The 23,426-nt window shown below is 41.5% G+C and overlaps 1 protein-coding gene and 1 long non-coding RNA gene across 2 annotated transcripts in view; one reads left to right on the top strand and one right to left on the bottom strand.

Annotated features, from left to right (window-relative positions):
- The window catches only part of LOC132406004 (uncharacterized), a 73,309-nt gene extending 56,277 nt beyond the window's left edge, over window positions 1–17,032 (top strand). The window contains exons 2-3 of the long non-coding RNA XR_009516033.1: window positions 1,256–1,361; window positions 15,724–17,032. This is a non-coding gene — a long non-coding RNA (uncharacterized LOC132406004). The remainder of the gene's footprint in view (window positions 1–1,255; window positions 1,362–15,723) is intronic.
- LOC132406003 (Krueppel-like factor 9) lies at window positions 3,732–22,703 on the bottom strand. The gene is made up of 2 exons (XM_059991117.1): window positions 21,952–22,703; window positions 3,732–7,586 (listed from the first exon to the last, which is right to left on the bottom strand). The coding sequence occupies exons 1-2, from the start codon at window positions 22,409–22,411 to the stop codon at window positions 7,273–7,275; spliced, it is 774 nt and encodes a 257-aa protein (XP_059847100.1). The 5' UTR covers window positions 22,412–22,703; the 3' UTR covers window positions 3,732–7,272.
- Between the last annotated feature and the right edge of the window lie 723 nt (window positions 22,704–23,426).

The raw sequence follows: 23,426 nt of genomic DNA, 5'->3' as shown, positions 1-23,426 counted from the left end.
TAAATTTGTGCTGTTTCAAGTAGACTATTAATTCCTACTGCTGAGCCACACCCACAGAATCAATTAGGAAGTCTAGTATTATTAAAATGCTATCACACTATATCAGTCAAGGAACATTTAATGTTTAGCACTGTAAATAGTGGCATTTTGGAACAGAAGGCATGATATGCCCTTAAGGCTGATGTACTTTATGCAGGCATGCCCTGTTCCTTGCTCCTGCTCCTCCTCAGTAATCACCTGGGAAAATCGTCCTAGTCATTTGGGAATCCAAAGTAGAGCAGGTTCGATGATGGGCCATGAAGCACAACTCCCCAGGGAATGGGGGCTAAAGTGCACTCAACATTGCTCTTAACCTGATCAATACCATTGTGTGTGGCTGTATCAGTGATTCAGGGTGCATGGGCACTGACAGTTCTATTTCACCCTGGTGTTGAGGATGGGTCTGCCCCATTGCTACACAATATCACTGGATATTGCAGTACTGTCTTTTGTGGACGAGCTTTTCCAAGAAAATGCCTTTGTCTGCAAGTCCATCAGGCAGTGGTCAGTGCAAAACATCCTGCAGACACTGAGGGAAAAGGATCCTTTGGAGTGGTGGTGGGGGGGGGGGGGGGGTGTTCCCTGAACAAACTGTTCAACAAGCACTAAGACCTCACTTAGATGGTGTTGAGAGAGCTATCATAGATCCTTGCAGTACAGGTGACATATTTACCCAACACACATCACCCTAGGGACATAAGTGTGGAGCTGTGGATTTGCTAAAAGGCTGTGGAGAAAGATCCAAGGGTCCTTATTGTGGTTCATTCCCAGCAACTGCATAACAGGACTCTTACCTACAAGCTGTCCCCAAGGGGTCACACTGAGACAGACATCAAGTGCTGCTCAAAGGTTATCAACTCAATGAAAAGCAGTCTTATATCTATCCTAAACTTGGTCTTCCTTAACAGTGAGATGTCTGTAAGGGAAGGCTGCTGTCTGGCAAATTCCGGGGAAAAACACTGACCATTTGGTGCAAAGGCTCTGTGCGGGAGAACCAGTCTAGGCTCCTTCCTCTGCCCCATGTGAAGAGGGCTGAGTCAGGTGGGGAAGCCCCTCAATGAAAAGCTGTATCGCCCCAGGTTCCAAAAAAAATACTACTGAATGTAAAAGTTTTAATTTTGAAATATAAACAAATTTTATCCAACTGTTGCCAAAGTATTTCCATGTCCACTCAAATCCCACTTCCTGCTGTCAAAAATCTACATTTGTCTTCCAGAGTGAGAGAAATCATCAGGTGAAAACCATCACTGGGTAGGAATTTGGACCAGGAACCTTGGCTGTTTCTTCAGTTCTAGCGGTGCATCGGAACCAACAGAATACAAGTAAGTTTTGGCTATGTTGCCTATAAGATGGAAATTATGTAATGCAGTGCAGCACACATCTTTGGTTCTGCACTTAAATACATCCCAATTACACTTTCAACTTCCAGTGTGAGACCTTTCGGACTTCACCACTCATGTTATCGATAATTTTTATTTTGTTACTATGTTTTTGCATATTGGTTATTTGTCACTGTGTAGTTTTTCATTGATTCTTTTGTATTACTTTGTTCAACTGTACACAGCTGCAAGAAAGCGAATCTTAGGGTCTGGGTCGTACATGGTGCCACATAGTATAAGCTTTGATGATAAATTTACTTTAACTTTAGCCAGTTGGTGGTGTAGTGGCATCAGTACAGGGCTTAGAGGCAAGTGGTCAAAATCCAGCTGGCACCTTACATCTGTGCAGGGTTGAGAGTCAAGCTAGAAACATGGCCTTGTAAAAAAAAGTGCTAAAGAAACAGCAAGGCTGCTGCCTGGTGTGCCACAGAAGCAGGGAGTTGAATTTTTAAAGGACTAGGACTGTAATGTCAAAGTGACACTTGTTTTGTAAAAAAAAAATATGTACATGTTGATTACAACATCAAGCTTCAGTGGAGGACAAATCAGCGATAGATGCTGGACAATTATTTGTCTGTAGCAGTTTCCTGGCACAAGTCACTAGTAGGAAAAATACACTGATTTTAAAGACACCAGCTTATAAGGGCCCCCATTGTACAAAAGAAAGATGCACATTTTTGTTTAATTAGGACATCGTTTATTCACTCTATACAAAATTCAGTCAACCATGCAAAATGTCAAAGAGCAATCTCTCTGTAATGCTTTGTAGCTTTCTGCAATTTATCAGCACATTTACTAATATAACTGACCACCAGAATATAAAATACAATATCCATAAAATGGCTGTAAAAAAGTAAAATACAAAGCTTCCAGTAATACCAACTGCTACTTGGGTACTACACGTACAGACTTAAAACACGGGGATACTGATAGTGAAAACCGGATTCCTTTTAGGCACATATACTGGTAATTCCTGAATAAGACGCTTCTTTTTGAAGCTGCATCTACTTTGAAATTTTAAAAAACATTTGTTTAAATTGCCAAACTTTGACAGACTACATACACAAAAATCCAGTTTATATTCCGCACGTGTTTATATTTTTAAAGGTTAATTATTCAATGGTGCTCCCACCAACTTATTTTAAGGAAATGAATCATTGCTTCTGATTTTCTAGTAAATGCCAGATTTCCAAAGAGCCCATGTAGAAATGCTCCTTCATTAAATAAAATCCTCCAATTTGTAAATGGGGTGCACTGAGTAATATAAACCAAGAAAATCCTAGTCTTAATTATGTAATCTCAGACAGCAATGGAGACTCAATAGTTAACAAAGTAAAAGGTGGGGGCAAAAGGGGAAAAATGCAGCCAGGATTCTCTTCCTGACCTTTGGATGCAAGATGAGATTATTGCATTGACAAACTCTGCTGTCTTTTGAGTCAGGAAGTAGGCACCAAAGTACCAAAGATAAGTGTGCGTATAAATCACTGTGCACTAGCGTAAATTGTTGGCCTCACAAGAGCGATGGAGAGAAAACCGATGTGATTTCAGCAACGATATTACACATCAAAATGTTAATGCTCATGTTGCATTTTTGAGTTGCATTAACAAAAAGGAAAATAGAAAGGTTGCTAAAACAGTACAAATTCAGGGAAACACTTAATACAATAATGATTTTTTTTTTTAAATGTGCAATGTTTTGAAGACCAGAAGGGCATTCCTTACAGTAAATATGTCTACCAGTCAGATTCCTCTCAAGAGACAGTATTGTTTTCAAGGCCCTAGATTGTGCAGGAGTTGTGACTAACAGCTTCCTCTTATCTACAGTTAGTAACAGCAACAGAACAGAGTGCTACAATGTGGGAAGAGACAGTGAAATGTTTGGTCAAAAGTGACCCTCAGTTTTAAAAAAACTGGATTTCACAGGTCAGGACAGCCAAAACTGTACAACATATAGAGAAGGCAATTTGCACAACCCAAGACAGGAGCTGACCCAATGTATATTGGCTACTTCTTCTGGAATCCTTATGTTAGATCTATACCAATGACCCATTACTGGCTTCATAGTACTGAATACTTATGTTTATTGCAAATAAGTGAATGGCTGCCTGCAGCCTTGGTTTTTGAATTATAAATTGGAATGATACAATCCTTACATCCTTAAATACTAATATCTCAAAGAGTATGGCATTCCTCACACCTCATTAGCAACAGCTACCAATGAAATAAAAAGCACATCACAAAACAGAAACTACATGGCTGCCCTTTGTTCAGTAATATTATCAAGGATAAAATCCCAACAACTTCAGCCAGCACTTTTAATGTGAAGCAAACAGCAAGCTTCTCCAAATATCGCTTAACCAACAGCAGGCTGATCAAGCTGGATTAGAGGACCAAATTGACATCCTAATTGAAAGCTGGACCATCACAACCTATCTACTGGACAGCTTTTTCCACACAGTCAGACAACTATATGCAATCCACAAGGAGGAAGGGGATAACAATAGGCTTTATTCCACAGGGCAAGTTGATAGGATATTGGCATTTTGGAACAAATCAATTCTTATGCCAAAAATATATCATATTGCTGCCTCCAACACTATTCTACGGGGTTAAGCTTTGAGAATGTGGCTATTTTTGTGAATAAATCAACATGTGTCTTGAGTAACCCTGATGCTAACAGTTCCAGGGACTCATTCGTAAATGACAGTGACAAAGCCAAAGAGGTTTCACTGTGGAAGAGTTATTTTTCAAAGCAGCCATGCTAGGCTATAGAATAGGTATCTACTATTGGTCAATGATGGTTGATGGGGGGGGGGGGGGGGGGGCGGGGGAAGAAAATAGTACAAAGGTTTTTTTTTCCTGGGAAAAAAAGGAATGTTTAAACAAAGCCTAAACATAGCATTCAAGCAAGAATTCAAGTGTCCCAACGTGGAGTTAAATGACTCAATGCTAAACTGGGAGGAGAAAACACAATATTGCTCTAAGTATGGGAAGAAGCTTCTACTAAAAGTTAATTTTTAAAAATGTATTAAAAACACCAACTAAAAGCAAAATGAAGATTGACAATAATGTCAATAATAGCAATGTCAGGAGTTTAAGGTCACAGATGGAATTATTGTGAAGAGCTTTATTTGGGTATAGCTTCTCTCTGATTGCATGTTCTTGCAAATCAGATTACAAATCCTTCATTACCAACCTTGGCATCATTGCAATAAATGTCAGATATGCAGGAGTAAAATTTCTCTTTTACATAATGGAAATAAGTCTGATTATGAAACCATGTTAACAAAATCTGGAATGTTTCAAGGCTAGCAATCCTATGATTTAACCTGTGGACTACTTGCTTATTTATGGTTTTAATGTAATGAGAAATTACTACCCTGGATTATTTTTTTAATGGTAATAACAACTATTACTGTTCTTAATATGTGGGATGTGTGATCAATTAAAAATCACAATACCCCCCATATTATTTTACTTTAAAGAATCTTGATGTCTGATAGGAATATTAAATACAAACAAGTCAATTTTAAGAGAAGCTCACAAATTATGTCAAACCAGAGTTATTCATCAGCACTCAGACTCAAAGATTTATTTGAAGCTGTCCAAATAAGCTGGATAAATCACAGTCAATTTAGGACCAATATAAAAAATATATTTATATAAATGGTGGGAAGGTAAAAACAAAACAGCTGTGGATGGAACATTCTATTCAGATCACTCTATTTTAAAAAAAATGCCTGGAGAAGATTGTGAGATGAGACTAAAGTAGGGGCATTTATATGATTTATGACCCGTGGTTGAATTCCTGAAACACAACTGGTTGAGAGGTGTGTGCATTAGTGCACAAGCTATTTATAGTAAAATAATCATTAGTGTAAATTTAAAATCACCTTAAAAACATGCTTTCCACAGATATTTACATTACCTTTTTAAAGTTATATTTATCATTTTTTTCCAAACACACATCTAGTAATTTTAGTAGAGTAGAACACATTTAGATAAAGAATATGAATATCTTCCCTTTTGGTAACTGATCAACAGTTTACCACAAGCAAATTGCTGGGAACAATACAGTTCCAATATCACACACTGAACAGGTAAAAACAACAGAGACACACACTCCACATTTACATAGTGAAATGCATGCATCAGCAACACAGCCCCCTGAGTAGAAATGTTACAAAAATACGTTATTAAAAGGAGCACTTTAAGAAAGGCAGTATGCACAGAACCCCGCTGCTATTATTATTTTTGCACACAGATGACTTGAGCAGGTTAAAACCGGTCAAATGCCTTTCAATAAGATTTCCGATGAAAGCTCTGAAGACACAACTCTCTTGGTGTACACGTGTTTGCACAGTTATCACCAGTGAATAGCAGATCTCAATAATATCCCATCATGTTGAAAGGGTTGCAGATCTTACCCAGAAGCAGTTTGTAATTTTTAGTTTTATTAGCATAAAGAGCACTGTCATTTTTATTTCCAGAAAAACGGCCAACTGATCTCCGATGAGATGGGATACAAAATACCATTGTAATTTAAGTATTCTGAATGAAGGTGTTCTACTTTGGATACGTGTTACTGCTATGTCAGTTCATAGTGAAGTTAGCAAAGAAATAGGTATCATTATAGATCCTATGTTCTCTCTCCAAATGTCCAGGACATAGTTTACCTTTAAGAGATCATACAAAGCAGATTGACAAAAGTATGAAGCCAGATTCTTGTTTAGATCTAAATGGTTTAGCTCTCTGCAAACTAAAATTCTCTACAGGAGAGTAAAACTGAATTGTCAATTGGGAGGTCTCCAACAGGCTGGGATTAATCTCAATCTCACTGTCATGCACAGCCTAGCCTGCTCTTTGTGCATGGATTATCAACCTGCCAGCAGCATGCTTACCATACAGCAGCTGCATACAAACATGCCATCAGATGTACAGTGCAGCAGGCCACCCTCAAAAGAGAAACTCTTTTACCAAAGATATGTCCAGAATTGTAGTCTCGGGTGTCTTTCTGTGACATATTGGAAAGATCTTTTGTAGCCCTGAGAGGTACCAACTGGATAAAGCTGCAAATCATTGTCAATGTATGATGAACACTGCAAAGTTGCAGTAATTCAGTTCCTGAGCTGAACACATTGTTCATGAGAGGAAAACTGTAACAAATGACTGAGAATCAACGGACAAACTAAACCAGATTTGATTCCTCAAGGTTTTGTTTTTAATTCATTTGAACATATAAAGACTTGTTCATAAAATCTGAAAAAATGGAAAAAAGTGACTTCACTTTTACTCTCCCCGATCCAGTTAAAACTGCCCTAAAGTGTCATTTATAGTTCTTTCTCAGCAATGTGTTAGCACAGTGGAGATTTGTGTGGCTGGTTTAGTTGACTGTGAGAGCTGTTGCTCATTCGGTCTGCATGACTGTTTAATTTCAGAAAAAGCCACTAAAATAGGTCAATTTTCAACTAGGTTGATTAAACACAATGGATGTATTTTAATATACTTCAAAAGCCTGTATGGAGTTACTGCAATAAGTTAAAAATTAAAACATAAAAAATGGACATCAGATTTGACTAGGACAGGTAACATAGGGGACAATTTAAACAACATCCACAACTCACACTAATTTACTATCCCAACAAAGCAAGCAATTCTGTGGCTGGCTATAGTCACTGTGTGTGCAAAAACAATGCATATGGAAAAGGCCCTTCCCCCAACACTTGTCCGCAGAAACCGAAAAGGTTCAAAAGCGAAGATCATCTACAAGCACAGTCCACACATGCTCAGAGGGTAGGAGGCTAAAACTCTCAGCTTAACAAGACTTTTGGTACAAACTGGATTCTTTTTCAGTCTAACTGAACACTGGACTAGCTGGATTGGGAGAAGGAATGACAACGGAAGCAGGAGCTAGGCTGTGGAAGGTGGGTGCCAGCATTTTGGGGGGTGACACACTCCTACTGCTGGGCTTGACGATCATAGCAGGCTTGAAATCAGGATGTCGGCGAGCATGCTTCATCAAATGGTCGCTGCGCATGAACCTCTTCTCACACATTGGGCACTTGAACTTTTTCTCGCCTGTGTGGGTACGATAGTGTCGTGCCAGCTCATCGGAACGGGCAAATTTCTTGAAACACTGTGGCCAGGTGCAGGGAAAAGGCCGTTCCCCTGTAAGACAAAACACAATGATCATCAGACACTGCAGGCTCAGTTTAAACAAAAACGTAAGTTATTTTCGCCTGCAACCTGTCTACCAAACCCCAGCCTCGATACACACACCTCCCTTACAAGGTAGGGCACACAAGAAGAGCTTGACTCCTCTTCCTGCCGCTACTCCCACTGCATAGAACTAACCAGGCACACATCAAATGTTGGAAGAACTCAGCAGGCCAGGCAGCATTTCTGGAAATGAATAAATGTTTGACGTTTTGGGCCGAGACCCTTCATCAGGACTAGAAAGAAAGGGGTAAAGTGTGTGTGTGGGGGGGGGAAGGGGTTGGAAGGAGGCTAAGCAGCAAGCTGCCAGGTGATAAGTAAGACCAAGTGAAGGGACATTAGGGGTAAAATGGGTGGGAGGGATAAGGGAAATGGCAAAGGTGCCAATAAGATTGAAAGAGGGCAGAGAAAATTTACAAGGCTGTTGCAGGGACATGCAGACCTGAGTTTCAGAGGAAAGGTTAAATAAATTAGGACTTTATTCCCTAGAGTGTAAGAGAACGGGGGGGGGGGTGGGGGGGAAGATTTGATAGAGATACAAAATCGTGAGGGGTATAAATAAAGCGAGCAGGCATTTTTCAGAGGTTGGGCGGGACTAAAATTAGGAGGTCATGGCTTAAGGGTGAAATGTGAAATATTTTAAGGGGAACCCAAGGGAGAATTTCTTCACTATACTGTAGATGAGAGTGGAACATGCTGCAGTGGATATGGATTTGATTTCAACACAGTTAAAATAAATTTGAAGAGTTACATGGATGATATAGATATGGAGGGCTATGGTCCAGATGCAGGTCCATGGAACTAGATAGCATAAGAGTTCGGCACAGACCAGATATACCTAAAAGCAGTAGTGCTTTGTGACTCCTTATTTTCGGCAAGATTACCTGAACAGCAAGAACATGTCTGTATGTACTTTGTATATTCTCCATGACACAATGGGTTTTTCCAGGTGCTTTATTAACTTTACTGCATCCTTACTACTGCAGTAGTAAGGTTATGAGCCACCATTGCCCCTTGTGCAGGTGATTAGTGGGAAGCAGTTTCAAATTTCTGGCTACCAACATCTCTGGAGATTTATCCTGGACCCAACATACTGATGCAAATCATGAAGATGCCACACCTGCACTATATTTCATAATGAGTTTGAGGGGATTTGGTTATGTCCCCAAAGACTATCAAAGTTCTATAGATGTACCATGGAGAACATTCAGGCCAAGGGATTCCCAAACTTTTTAATGCCATATACACCTGCTGTTAACTGAGGGGTTGGTGGATCCCATATTGGGAATCCCTATTCTGACTGGTTGCATCACCATCTCGTATGGAGGGACCACTACACAGGCTTGGAACAATTTGCAAACTCATCTAGCTCCATTATGGGCACCAGCCTCCCCACCATCAAGGACACCTTCAAAAGACAATACCTTAAAAAGGTGACATCCATCATTAAGGAACCTCATCACCCAAGATGTGCTTTCTTCTTATTACTACAGGAGCCTGAAGACACACACTTTGTATTTTAGAAACAGTTTCTTCCTCTCTGCCATTAAGTTTCTGAATGGTCCATGAACATTACTTCACTATTTTTCCACTACTTACTTATTTAATACACAGTACTGTGCAAACATTTTGGCCACATTTATATAGCTAGGGTACCCAACACTTCTCCAGAGTACTGTATATTGAAAAGACCACACAATGCTGCCTCCTTACCACGCAACAGAAATTTCAGAAAGACAGCACATCACAGCACACTGGTGAGTCCAGCTACCTCATACACCAGAAAAGGCAGGTTTAGTTACATCCATTTACGGACTGCAATGTGGGTTTCACTTTAGATTCCACTCAGCACAATTTCAGGCAAACACATATCCTTAGTGCTTAAAGTGAACAATAATTATTTAAATGAATGGAATTCAGACATGACACAGCCTGGACGCAAGTCAAAATGTTCAGAGTTCAATCAAACCAAGATCTTCTGTAGCTTTTTGTTCAACCAACACGTGTTGATGTCTTTCATACTGAAAACACATCACTGAGATTGAAAAGAGTAAGAAATTTGACAAGCATGCTGCCAGGACTTGAGCTCCTGAGTTATAGGGAAAGGTTAGGTTACAGTGTAAGAGAATGATGAGAGATTTGATAAACGTACTCAAAATTATGAGCTGTAGAGGTCATGGACTAAGGGTCAAAGATGAAATGTTTTAAAGGGAACATGAGGGGCAAGTTCTTTGCTTAGGGTAATAATAGCATGAATGAGCTGCCACTAAACATCACGACAGGTGAATGACTACAAGGAATATACACTGAACTCGCCTTGTGCAGCTGCTTGGCAAAGGGATGGTTTAAAATTATAATGTACAGCATCAGCCGTCAGCTACAAGCAATTTTAAATGTGGTTGCCAACAGTCTTTGTTGAACTAACAAGAGTAGAAAAATAAAAACAAGGCAAATGTTCTCCAGAAATAAGCCTGCTAAATATACCAATGTCATACGGCATCAGGATTCTGCTTTACAGGAAGCTGAGATTTGCTAAATGGCAAGCACTCAGCAGTGATAGCTGAATTGGACTCTGTTTTGCTCCCACCACCACATGCAGTGCTGGAGGAACTCAGCAGGAAATCCTGCTTTCTGTTGATGGAGCAAAGGTGCTCTTCCCCTCTTCTCCTCAGCTGCCTTCCTCACTGTCCCTCCTCCCTCCCTTTTTCCCCATGGTCCATGCTCCTATCAGATTCCTTCTTTAGACCTATGCCTACTCACTTCATTCCCCCTACCCCAGCCACCCACACTCCACCTCTCACCTTCTAGCCTGTTCTCTTCCCCTCACCCCACCCCCACCACTTTATTCTGGCTTGTTCCCCCTTCCTTTTCAGTCTTGATGAAGGGTCCTGGCCCAAAACGTCAAAAAAAAATTACTTAAAGAGATACAGCCCTTCTGGCCCAATGAATCACACTGCCCAGCAACCCACCCATTTAACCTTAGCCTGATCCCAGGACAACCTTCCAACCTGCAGGTCTTTGAACTGTGGCAGAAAGCCACAGTTCTCAGATGAAGCCCATGCAGTCAGAGATGAAAACATCCAGAGGACATTGGAAATAAACTTCAAACTCCAATGCACCGAGCTGTGATAGCATCACGCTAATTATTGAATTTTGACAGTTCCCCACAGTATGTTACCTACATGGTGCTGAAAATCTCAAGTGAAGCCAAAAAAATGCTGAAAACAGCAACACACAAAACGCTGGAGGGACATGACAGATTAGGCAACATCTATAGAGGGCAATAAAGAGTTAACATTTCAGGCCGAGGCCCCTCATCAGGACCGGAAAGGAAGGGGGAAGAAGCCAGAATAAGAGTGAGTGGGGGAGGAAAGGAGTACCAGCCAGGTTTTGGGGGGGGAGGGGGGGGGGGAGAGAGTGAAGTGAGATTCTGGAAGGTAACAGGTGAAGAGCTGAAAAAGAATCTTATAGAGGTGGAGAGCGGACCATAGGAGAAGGGAGGTGGAAGAACCACAGGGGGTTAAGCTATCCCCCCCCCCCCCAACACTCTCCTGTTTTATTCCCCATTCTGGCACTCCTTACCCCTTCTCACCTCCCGCAGTCCTGATGAAAGGTCTCAGCCTGAAATGTTAACTGTTTATTCATTTCCATACCTGACCTACAATGTTCCACCAGCATTTTGCATGAGTTAAACCAAACAGTGATCTATTTTAATTAACAGAATTACAGTCACAATTAACAAACTATCATGAAAATTCATCTAGTTCTGCTCAAGGACATTTCTCATCCTTGTATCTCAAATGATTGTGATGAAGGAATTGATGGCTTTGTGGCCAAGTTAGCCAATGATAGGAAGAAAGATTGGGGGCAGGTAGTTTTGAGGAAACAGGCTTCAGAAGGACATAAACGGATTAGCAGAATAGGCAAAGAAGCAGACGGAATAGTGTCAGGAAATGTACGGTCATGTACTTTGGTAGAAGAAACAAAAGCAGACTATTCTCTAAATGAACAGAAAAATCTGAGGTGCAAAAGACACTTGTGCAGTATTCCCTAATTAATGTTAATTTGTAGGTTGAGTCGGTGGTGAAGGCAAATGTGATGTTATCATTCATTTTGAGAGGATTAGAATACAAAAGCAAGGATGTAATGTTAAGGCTTTAAAAGGCACAGGTGAGGCCTCACTTGAAGTACTGTGAGCAGTTTTGGGCCCCTTATTGAAAAAAACATGCTGGGATTGGAGAGGTTCAAAGGGGACTCATGAAAATGATTCTGGGATTGAAAAGCTTATCATATGAAGCAGATTTGATGGCCTTGGGCCTGTACTCGCTAGAATTCAGAAGAATAAGTTAAGGGAGGATCACATTGAAACCTATTGAATGTTGAAAGGCCTTGATAGGATGTTTCCCACAGTTAGGGAGCCTGAGACCAGAGGGCACAACCTCAGAATAGAGGGATGTACATTTAGAACAGAGATGAGAAGGAATTCCTTTAGCTAGAGAGTGGTGAATCTGTGGGATTTGTTGCCATTGTATATGCAAGGCAGAGGTTGATAGATTCTTGATTAGTCAGGGCATGAAGGTTTATGAGAAGGCAAGAGATTGAGGCTGAGGGGGAAATGGATCAGTCATGATAAAAATGGTGGAGCAGACTCGATGGGTCAAATGGCACAATTCTGCTCCTATATCTTATGGTCTTATTTAGTCTTACCTAAAGGACAATATATTTGACATTAATCTATCCTTTGAAATGTCCCTATAAGTAACTCAGTTGCCCACCTACTCCCCCCCACCTCAACAAATAATTGTACTTAAGCATTTAAATACAAATGAGAAATATTGCAGATACTGGATGTCTGAAATAAAATAAAACGGCATTGGGGTGGGGAAATTATCAATTCTTTCTACAGAAATGTTCCTGTGTCCTGGAGAGAATCAAAAAAACCCAATCTAAACTTTAATATATCAGTGCATTAATAATATTTACATAAATAAAAAGTTCTTTATAAAGCTATTCAGTCAAAGCATATATATTAGGAATGGAAAATAAGGGAAGGACACAGATTGAACCAAAGACTGCATTTTTAACCAAGATTTTGAATCCATGTTCCCCTAATGACAAACTGTAAAATCAGGAAGTTACATAATCAGCATAAACTTAAAAAAAAATTTCAGACTACAGGTTCTGTCAGAAACCAGAAAAAGTTTCAGTGCCTCTAGATAGCAGATAGAAACCTCTGCAGGTGCCCCACCCTAACAATGTCTCCAAGCAGTGCTTCTATGTGGACATCAGACATGGACTCAAACAAAATATAGACAGTTTCTCGTTTCTGAGCCAACAGGCAGAGCTCAGGCTTTGTGCGCCAGGGAATATGTTCATAAAAAGGGAAAAGGGGTTGAAAGGGCCATGTTACATAAAATTGCCTTGTGCTCCGAGTTTGTAAGGTTCAAAGTGTTCAGTGGTAAAAGGATTTCCCAAGTTAGATGAGGTCTGTGTACATCATCTGAAACTTTCCCGCTGGATATCTATCATAAACGATAATAAAATTCTTCATGGTCAAGTACTTACTGTCTCATAGAAAACAACACCACAGTCTTTCAGCCCACAATATTCTGCCAACTTTTTAAAACCTATTTTGAGATAAATCTAACCCTTCCTTCCTACATAGCCCTCTTTTTTTCTATCATCCTTGTGCCTAACAGGTTCTTAATGTGACTGCCTCTACCACCACCCATGGCAGTGCATTTCAGGCACCACCATGCTGTGTAAAAAAGGCTTACCTCAGACATCCCTCCTATACTTTCCTCCAATCATCTTAAAATTATGTCCCCTAGTATTAGCCATTTCTGCCCAGGGAAAAATTCTCTGGCTCTCCACTCTATCCATGCCTTTTGTCATGGAGGTGTACAAGTCATCTCTCAGCCTTCTTTGTTCCTAGCTCACTCAACCTATCCTCGTAAAAACTTATTTTTATTTATAGTTATTTGAGATACACAAATCCCCCAATTTAATCCTAGCCTAATCATGGGACAATTTACAATGACCAATTAACCTACATAAACCAGCACATCATTGGACTGTGGGAGGTAACCAAAGCAGTCTCAGGGAGAACATACAAACTCCTTACAGGCAGCAAGCAGCAGTCACCAGCACTTAAGAGTTGTGCTAACCATTACACTACCTTGCTGCTCCATCTATAATTCATAATTATATTATTGATCCTTTTGTTTGGGAAATAGAGTAACTTCACCCTTGCAAACATGCTGTGCCTTTGTAAATTTCTCTTTCTCCCAGAACCCTATGATCAGATTTCTACCCAAGCACTGAGCCCTTAATGGCATGTGATGTTGCCATGGCAAAGGTCACTTGTTCTTTTCAGTCTGTTCCCTTTGGCCGTAGATGGTTTGGGCACTTGTATCAATAATTCTCCACAAACCTGTCTGCTCCACAGGAGCCCAAACTTGCCTTCTCCTCCCTAAATCAATATTCTAGTGCCCAACCAAGAAAAATCTGTCTGTGGTCCCATCCCTAAATATTACCTAAAAATACAAGTTTCCACTGTCTTTGGTCCCAATCACAAACTCTGCACCAGTCATTAATACCGTTGCTACCTGGTATCTCTCTGGAACAAAACAGGATGTTCAAAACCTCCATGTCATACCTGACTAAAAATTAGCTTTGGTCTTCTCAAATTGGCCACCAAGACTAGCTCCAGAATATTACCATATTTCATCCCTGATTGGCTTACTGATGTTGGACACCTCTGACTCCTTTGAAGAATTAAGGATTAGCTTTATTTGTCAAATGTATGTCAAAACATCGAAACATACTGTAAACATGCCATTCAAGTCTTGAGGTACACACAAGAGGTAGGAATTTAATTGCTTGATGTCACAAAGATGGAAGCACGCAATCTCTGATTCGACATGGGGTCACACAGCACCAAGTCTGCAAAGACTGGTTCAGTTCAAGTAGTTGCCCAACAAGTGGATGAGATTAGATTTCTTCAACATTTCTTACTCCCACCAACCAGAACTTCAACCCCAGGACAGACCCCCTATAAATCCAAGGCCAAAGAGGCAGCCTGTCCTGAGGTTGTAAGTCTTATTGTGTGTGCAGATGGGTGTTTGAGGGGAAAGAAAGGGGGCTTGTTTTGCTGTTGTTCTACTGAACACCGCAAGCTACTCCCAGCACATATTGGTTGTTAACACAAATGATGCATTTCACTGTACATTTGGATAGTGTGCTTAATAAATAAATAAATCGGGATCTGAACATTTAGTTGGAAGAAATTTCTGCTAAAGGTCTGCAGCTGAGAACTGGATGTTAGACAACGAGCCTCACAATTTTTGACCCAAAGAGTATCAAGAAAGGCAGTGGTGAAACAGGTGGGAACTGACACTGGGCCTCCAAGGGGATTTCTGTGGGTGATGAACAAATGATCAAAGGTAGTTCCTTATATGCTATTCAGCACCTTCTCAGCCCGTATGGGGGTGAGGATCAAAATCCAACTGAAGGTGCTTCAAGATAGTGTTTTGGAAAAGAAAGGGGAAATCTGAAAATGTGTTGCTAGTTGAGAAGAATCAGGGCTAGACTGTGCTTGCCACACATTAATTTTTTGAGATACCAGATTTGAAAGGGTAGTGGAAAACAGTACCCAGGGAAATAGAACAGTCGTCTATGTGGGTGGCACATAAGTGTAGTGGCTAGTGTAAGGTTGTTACAGTGCCTGTTGTAATACTGGGTTCATTTCCCATTCCTGCCTTTAAGGAGTTTGTATGTTCTCCCCATGACTATGTGGCTTTCCTCCCACAAAGGCATATAATTAGGATTAGTGAGTTGCAGGCTGCCCAACGCAAATAAGGCTAAATTTTATATTGACTAATATGGAGGACAGCAAAGGAAATTGGGTACTCTGTAGTTTTGATGGAGTAAGAGGTATACAAAATCCTTTGGCCAAGCTTTTGATAATTTGTCCAGCATCTCTTCATGAGTCTCCATGTGGATTGTATGTTGACTTTTTCTTATATATAAAAGTGTTTGTGTTTTTGTTCCTTAAAGGCACAATGTAAATACTGATTTTTTAAAACAGGGAATCATCAAGGTGGTTCAGAATGTAAAATAAGAACTTTCTCCATCCTACTCAGACCCTCTACTGGAAAAGCTTGGTGGATGTTAGAACATCTGTTTTTGAGAGGCATAGGCATCATGGGTAGTAGGACAAGTGCTGGGAGAGTTGAAATGGAGCCACACGTCAGCCATGGAGGGGGCCAAAGACCTATTACTGTTCTCATGGCTGTCCTCTACTTCCATGACATGGACATACTGCAATAGCATCTTAATTCAGTGAAATCCCACAGTGAATGTATTAAGAAACCCAGGTGGGATTCAATGATTTCAGTCAATTCTGCCAAAACAATTTACTGACAGGTCCATCCCCACTGAATTCACTTTAGAAAGGGAAATCATCACTGATGAACAAAAATATAAATTATTCCACCCTCTCAAGACTGAAGTGTAAAGTTAGAAACCCACACCATCAACCAGAACTATATTATGTTACAAAGTAGATTATGTAACTGTTGTCTGTTCAGCAAACATGGGTCAAATGACTATTATTTAATAGGCTGCAACAACTCCACATTTTTTCAAATGATACATTTTTTAAAATACTTATGTCCAAGGATAAATTTACTCGATTTTACTCTCATGTTAATCCAACCTGTAACAGATGTTATTCTGAAGTAGCTTCATTGACCCACATGTTTTGGTCTTGCCCTTGTTTGCAAAATTATTGGAAAGATATTTTCGGTATTATTTCAACAGTTCTGAATATCAAATTGCAACTGTATCCTATTACTGCAATTTTCGGTTTACCAATGGTAGATAATATTTGTTTATCCCCCTCAGCTTGACGATTGATTGCACTTGTTACATTAATGGCTAGAAGATCTATCCTATTGAACTGGAAGAAATTAATCCCCACAACTATATTTCAGTGGTTTTCTCAAACTATCTCTTGTTTGAGCTTAAAAAATATTAGGTGTTGTCTTTTATTCTTCAGTTAAATTTGAAGAAATTTTGAAAATTTGAAGACCATTTATCCAACATTTTCATATCAGTTAAACTGACTTTTCCTAAACCCTGCTTCTATTATTGTTAATTATTTGGATGGAGGTACGGAGTTATTGACGCTACTGTATATATTTGACATAATGCAATGGCCCATGTTGGTTAGGTGTTTTTTTTTCATTTCTTATTTACTCCCTTTTTTTTCATAATTACTATGAGTTTGGGAGGTTATGATATATGGATTATCATCTATATGAATGTATACTTAACCTATTAATTATGTACTTTCAAACTCTCTGTATTCATGTTTCATTTATGTTTGTTTAAAATTAATAAAAAGATTTAAAAAGAAAAATACTGATGTGGATTTAAACTAGAACCCTGCATTCCAAATGCTTTGTGATAGCAATATTTCACTCAGGCATCTAAAACTTAAACCCTCAGGAAATTTGCCTGTGCCAATCTAGAAATCATCTTTTGTCTCACAACTAAATCTGTACTGACATTGTACTAATCTTTACTTAGTTTTTGGAAACGACAAGCAATGAGATTTACTGTTTCACAACAGGAAGACAAAAACTGGGAGTATTTTTCCCCTGGAAACCACAAAAGCAGGGCTACAATTTAGAAGTATTTATGTAAATAGCCAATGTTTCCAGCTTCAGAGCACAAAAAGAGCATTCTCCCACTCCCCCATTACCCCTCCCATCTTCACACCACAAAACCCCCCATCTCACCCGCTTGTGTCTCATTAAACCATCTGCCTCTGACTGATCACGAAATGCCCTGCAGCACTGTTTCATTAGAAACATGCTCGTTTCTCAAATAAAGCAGCAAAACTGTTCCATCACAATCTGGAGAACTATTAGAAGCCCCAGTACAGGATGTGTGCAGTGCAGAGCAAGATATAACTTACCTCAGCTGCACAATTTCTCAATAGAAATTTGCTTGTTATTCAGGATGACTTGAGCATGGAACATAGAACATCACAGCACAGTACAGGCCTTTTGGCCCAAAATGTCATGTTGACCTTTTAACCAATCTAACCTTTCCCTCCTGCATAGGCTCACAAATGATAGAAAAATTGAGATTAATCAAGAGTTTATGAATCTGCCTCTACCAGCCCTCTGGCAGTTATGTTCCATGCACCCACCATTCTCGGTGTGAAGAACGTACCTCTTCCTTGCACTTTCCTCTGAGCAGCTTTTATCAACAAGGTCCCCCACCACACAGAACATGCTCTCTTCTCATTGCTACCAGGTTCAGAAATAGTTAACACCCCTCAACCATCTGGCTCTTGAACCAAAGGGGTTAACTTCACTCGCCACATCATTGAAATGCTCCCACGCATCTATGGACTCCTTTTCAAGAATTCTACATCTCACGTTCTTGTTATTCATTTGTTATTTATTTATTACCATATATTTTTGTATTTGCAGTTTGTTGTCCTCTGCACTCTGGCTGAATGCCCTAGCCTGGCAGTCTTACATTGATTCTGTTATGGTCATTATTCTATAGATTTATTTAGTCCCACAAGAAAATGAATCTCAGGGTTGTATAAGGTGACATATATGTACTTTGATAATAAAATTGAATTTGGACCTTAATATTATGCACCCTTGTAGTAGCCATATCCACTCTGGGACATTGTCTCTGGCTTTCCACTCATATCTTGGTTTCTTTATCTTGTACACCTTTTAGTTGGGATTTATTGATTTGCATTTCTGCTTCATTTTCATTTAATCTTTTTTTACTGATTAGTACAAGTAGATGATAAATCTTGAGGCTGTACATGATCCAAGTGATTAGCAAGCTATTGCTAAGGCTGTGTTAAGCAGTTTGTGTCTAGCACTGTTCACAAAACATACCCTTTTCCACCAGAGGTCACTCCCTTTTCAGTCCATGGATGTACACACTCATCTTCCCTGTAGTAAACTGCTTTGTTTAGTTGAATGTGAGCTAATTTTCAGTCAATCCACATTTATTGCAAACTTAATCAAGGCTTTAGTTCAAATTCTTAACATTTTCAATTAAGCCAATTACTCTAAAATATGAACATCCCTTCCCCTCAGCTAAGGGGCACTTAAAGAGGGAAAATATATGGCAAAGGAGGAAATACAAGGAAATGGCGATGGGAGGGGGAAAAAAATCAAACTGTACATGCTAAATAACTCAAATAAAACAGAAAATATTGGAACACTTAGGTCAGGCACCATCTCTTGGTTATTGATTATTCCAGCTTTCTTCTGGAGACACAAGAGACTGCTGGAGCTGGAATCTGTGTATCTGTTGAAGGAACTCAGTAGCATACAAGCTGCAGCAGGGAGGAATCTATGGTGTTTCAGGTCAAAACCCCAAGTTCAAACTCAAGCGTGGAGACAGACAACAACCAGTACAAAAATGAAGGGGAGTGGTGAGACAGGGCCAAGAAGGGAAGAATGCTGATGAATAATTCAAGCCAGGAGAGGATTTGGTGGGGGGGGGGGGGGGAGTTGGGAGCAAAGGTAGATGATAAGCTGATATGATAACTATGTTTTAAGCATCTATGGAAAAGTCACATTTCTCCTTGGTCAGGAATAGAAAATTCAGACAGAAATGTAATCATCAATTTGTGTGCTGGGGCAAACCACTCCAAATGGAATTATTCCTAGCAAGTGGGAGAGTGGAAGTCTTGAAATACAAAGTCAAAGTAGGCTAGGTGTTTTCCTTGAATCAAAGGAGTTTGGGGGCAGGGGTGCAGTGGAAGAGACCCAGACAGGGTTAGGGTGCAATAGCTAGCATGTAAGCTGTCTAAAACTAGAGGTTATAGGTTTAAGGTAAATGGGAGGCAATTTAAAGGAGTAAATGTTTCACAGAGTGGTTGGCATCTGGATTGAGCTGGTGGAGGCAGGAGTAGGAACAGTTAAAGGGCTTCTGGACAGGCACTGTGGAGTTTATTTAAACTAATTCATACAGGCAGTGGAATTAGTTTAAATCGACATGGTAGTCTGCATAAACAGGATGGGCTGAAAGGCCTGTTTCAATGAGAGACATTCATGAGACGTTGTGGTAATCCTAATGCCTTACAACCAACATATTAAGCTTTAACTTTGGTATCCGAAATTATGTTTTTACAAATAAAAATTTATCTCAAACAAATAATCTAAACCACTAACCCACCACTCACAATTCCATAAACCCCTTTAGACGATTTACCACCATAGCTTTCCGTGCTGTTGTAGGAAAAGGGAGTTAACTTCATAAGGGGAGGAGACACTTTAGCTAAAGACTTGGAAACCGCCAAGGGAGAAACTCCATCTCGATCTGAATCTATGCTTAGCACCAGGGAAAACAGGATGCCTTTATATCCAGGCAGTTCTCAGAATCTCCAATCGGTTGCACCACATTCCCAGAGAATTATACTTGTGTACAACCAGAGGCTGCAAAACAAGCGTGGTGGCGTGCGAGGCAGCAAAGAGAACAAGCACTGAATCACCAGGAAGCGATCTCAGCAATCGCAAGCTGAGGCGCGCGGCGAGAAGCACGTGGCTCACGCAGGCTGGTGTCCCGCCCCTCTCCGCCAATTGGCCCGCAGCACACTCACCACGCCCTTGATTGTCCCAGGTTGGTTGAAAACAGCGCCCAAGCCCCTCCCTCTCCCGCATTGTGGGAACTGTAGTTACAATCGCTACACCATGCCTTAGCACAGAGAAAAAAATCTTAGGACTCGGATTGCAAGCCCGCTTTAAAAAAAAATTAAAATTAAACTTGCTGAAATCCCAACTGCCTATTTCACATGTGCCCCCTTTTAGAACCTTAGGCTTCTTAAAATTAGCCCCAACCATCGCACTAATCGTACGGTTCGCGCAGCGCAGTCCAGGTTTTCTCTAAAAGAGATTACTCTAACATAGAAGCCACACCCCAACCTACAATTTCTTGGATAAATATTACTGCGAAAGACTTCCTGCTAGCCAAAAAAAAATCCACGAAGTCAGGCCACTACCGTCACTTGACTGGCAGTTCCGGTGTATTCCCAAGTATGGGCTTTTTCTTTCCTCCTTAAAGAAGCAGAAACGCGCTTATTTCTCCACCCTTGGCCATTACGAGCGGAGGAGAAGAACGCATACTGGCAAATGGCCAGTGTCATGATCTCGAGTTTAAACCTTTCTTCGCTCGTGTTTTTCGCTCTCTCTCCACGCACCACACCCACTCCTCCCCCTCCGCCAAGGGCACACGGTGGGAAATGACGCGCGCCAGAGGAGTGGGTGGGGAGGCTTTGCATTAGACGGAGAAACGCCCAGCCAGGGTTTAGAAAGCAGCCCCATCATGAGCGCAAAGCCATTGCCCCCGCTGTGTGCCATGTGGCGCCACGCACCGTCGATTAGAACCCCAATCAGAGCCCTCCCCCGTGGTACAGGGGCTAACGGATACCCATCCCTCGTCTCGGGTTTGAGCCAAACTGCCCTATTCATTAGGACTGGTAATAGTAGGGCCGCTGCAACTTAACCGACTCAGTAACAGGTGGTGTGGCCTACTCCGCCCCCTCGCAACATTATCTAAACCAGTCCAAAAGAACCGGCGCTCATAAGAAAGGTACACTGCAGCCAGAATTTTAACCTCACCGAGTCTTAAATCAAGTTCAGCCCAGCCACATCTCCGTCCGCCAGACTCACACACAACACACCCCCCATCCCATCTTTCCCACACAAGTTGAAACATGTCGAACCCAAAAGGAAACTTAACCCCACACACAAAACAACTTTAAGTATCAATTGCCGCTTGTCCAGCAACAAACGTCAAGAAGAATCCGCCAAATTATACAATATTTATGGCCGACTACCAAGAGCCTCATTGTCTGTTCCACCAATGACCCCTCCCCTTCCCAGAATTGCTAAGTCTGCAAACGAGGACCTTAACCTGCGAGGGGGAAAAAAGTACGGTTGAAGGAAACTTCTTTGTTCTATTACCAACATACAATATTTTTAAAATATATTTACCACGGACAACACCTTTTGCTGAGAGAACGAAAGCCATTGGAGTGGAATTAAAACAAAGAGCCCAAAATGAAACTAACAATGTTACCGACGACAGTTAATCGCCATAAATTATGCTGTGGTTTATACTACCAACGCAGCATGGTGTAACAAAAGAGTAAGGAATGCTAGTGAATAGAAAAGAACAAAGGAACCGGGCAGTTTCATCAAAAACGAAATGAAACGTGGTCACAACTTTGTTTCACAGAACAAGATAATTAAACCTTAATTCCTACCTGTGTGAGTTCTCATGTGTGCTTTCAAATGGGACGATTTTCCATACACTTTATCGCATCCCACAAAGTAACATTGGTGCTTCTTCACTAGAGATTTGTCCGACCGCTTAATTTTCCTCTTTTCCGACGTGCAGTTTGCGGCGATCAGTGTCGGGGGTGTGATCGGCGTGCAGGACCCTTCCGACAGCGTTGTATAACCGCTCTCCAGGCTCTCGCCCGAGGAGGAATTGCTGCTCTCCGAGTTGGAAGACATCGGCCTGGATTTCTGCAAGTCGGTGAGAATGCTGGCCACCACCAGCAGGTTACCGCCGTCCTTCAACGTGTCGCTCACCTCTTTGTCCTCCCTTGAAGTTAGCTCGCAAGTTTCCCCCTTCAACGGGGAGCGGTGCACCACGGCGCCGCTGGAAATGGACATCAAACACTCGGCAGCGAAGTAATCGCGACACGCGAAGGCGGACATGGTTGGGAAATTGCGGGAGACACCCTCTGTGTGTGTGTGTGTACTGGGATCTTCACCCCCCTACACCCCTCCTCTCGGCTGGCCCGGTATATGGTTAAAATGCAGCCTCCAAGCGGTGGGGAGCCGGCGAAATGAGCCGCTAAGTCGCGGCCCCGATGCTTTGTCTGTGGCGGGAGGGGGGTGGTGGAAGAGGACGGGGAACGCCTCCTTTGAATGGGGTGTGACGCGCCGGGCGGGACCCAGGCACCGAACCACTCGGTGACGCTCGCTTTTGACGCTGGAAACCCCTGTCTCCAGCCGGGGGTGAAGGTGGGGGGGGGGGGGTAGGAGAGAGAAACATACGACACAAGGAGAGGGGGAAAAAAGTTTGGAAGGTTTCCAAATTTCAGAACCAAATAAAAAAATGTGCTCGAGTGGAGATAGATTCTGCATTATTTCCCATACCGAACAATATGAGGGCGGATCGTAAAATTATCAGATGATGATGCTACGTTAGGCGGGGGTGAGGGAGGGAGGTGTTGGAGGAGGGGTGTAGTGCCTGCCAGCGCAATTAGCCAACTTAGAGTGAGCGGGACTAAACGTGCTGCGGGAGGGAGGGAGGGAATGTGCACTATATGTAATGCTGCTGATGGGTACAGCAATGTGGAATATTACGCAAGGGAAAGGGGACCCACGTGTATGTTAAACTACAGAGATCTACAATGGAAAAACTAATCTGCAGCAACATACAAACTGCTAGAGGAACTGAGGGGTCGAGGAGCAGCCATGGGGGCGGGGGGGGGGGTTGTGGAGGACACACGGGAAATGCTGGAGGAACATAGCGGGTCAGGCAGCATCTTTCGATGGAAATGGACAGATGACTGAGTCCGTAGATCTCGACCCGCTATGTTTCTCCAGCATTTCGCGTGTTCCAGATTCCAGCTTTTGCGTTCTTCCGTTTCGGTAGCCCCTAACCTGAAGGCACGAACATAGACTTTTCTTTTCCGTTAATTTTCCCTTCCCCCTTCCCTCTTTT

The sequence above is a fragment of the Hypanus sabinus genome, chromosome 16 (assembly GCF_030144855.1).
Source record: "Hypanus sabinus isolate sHypSab1 chromosome 16, sHypSab1.hap1, whole genome shotgun sequence".
Lineage (NCBI taxonomy): Eukaryota > Metazoa > Chordata > Chondrichthyes > Myliobatiformes > Dasyatidae > Hypanus > Hypanus sabinus.
The sequence above is the reverse complement of the archived record's forward strand: the minus strand, read 5'-3'. Positions and strand labels throughout refer to the sequence as shown.

Bases quoted from the DNA above. Each gene is read 5' to 3' on its own strand.
- LOC132406003 (XM_059991117.1), bottom strand. From the start codon at position 22,411: ATGTCCGCCTTCGCGTGTCGCGATTACTTCGCTGCCGAGTGTTTGATG. The intron at 7,587-21,951 runs GTAGGAATTAAG...TTTGTCTTACAG, and splicing joins ACACATGAGAACTCACACAG to GGGAACGGCCTTTTCCCTGC.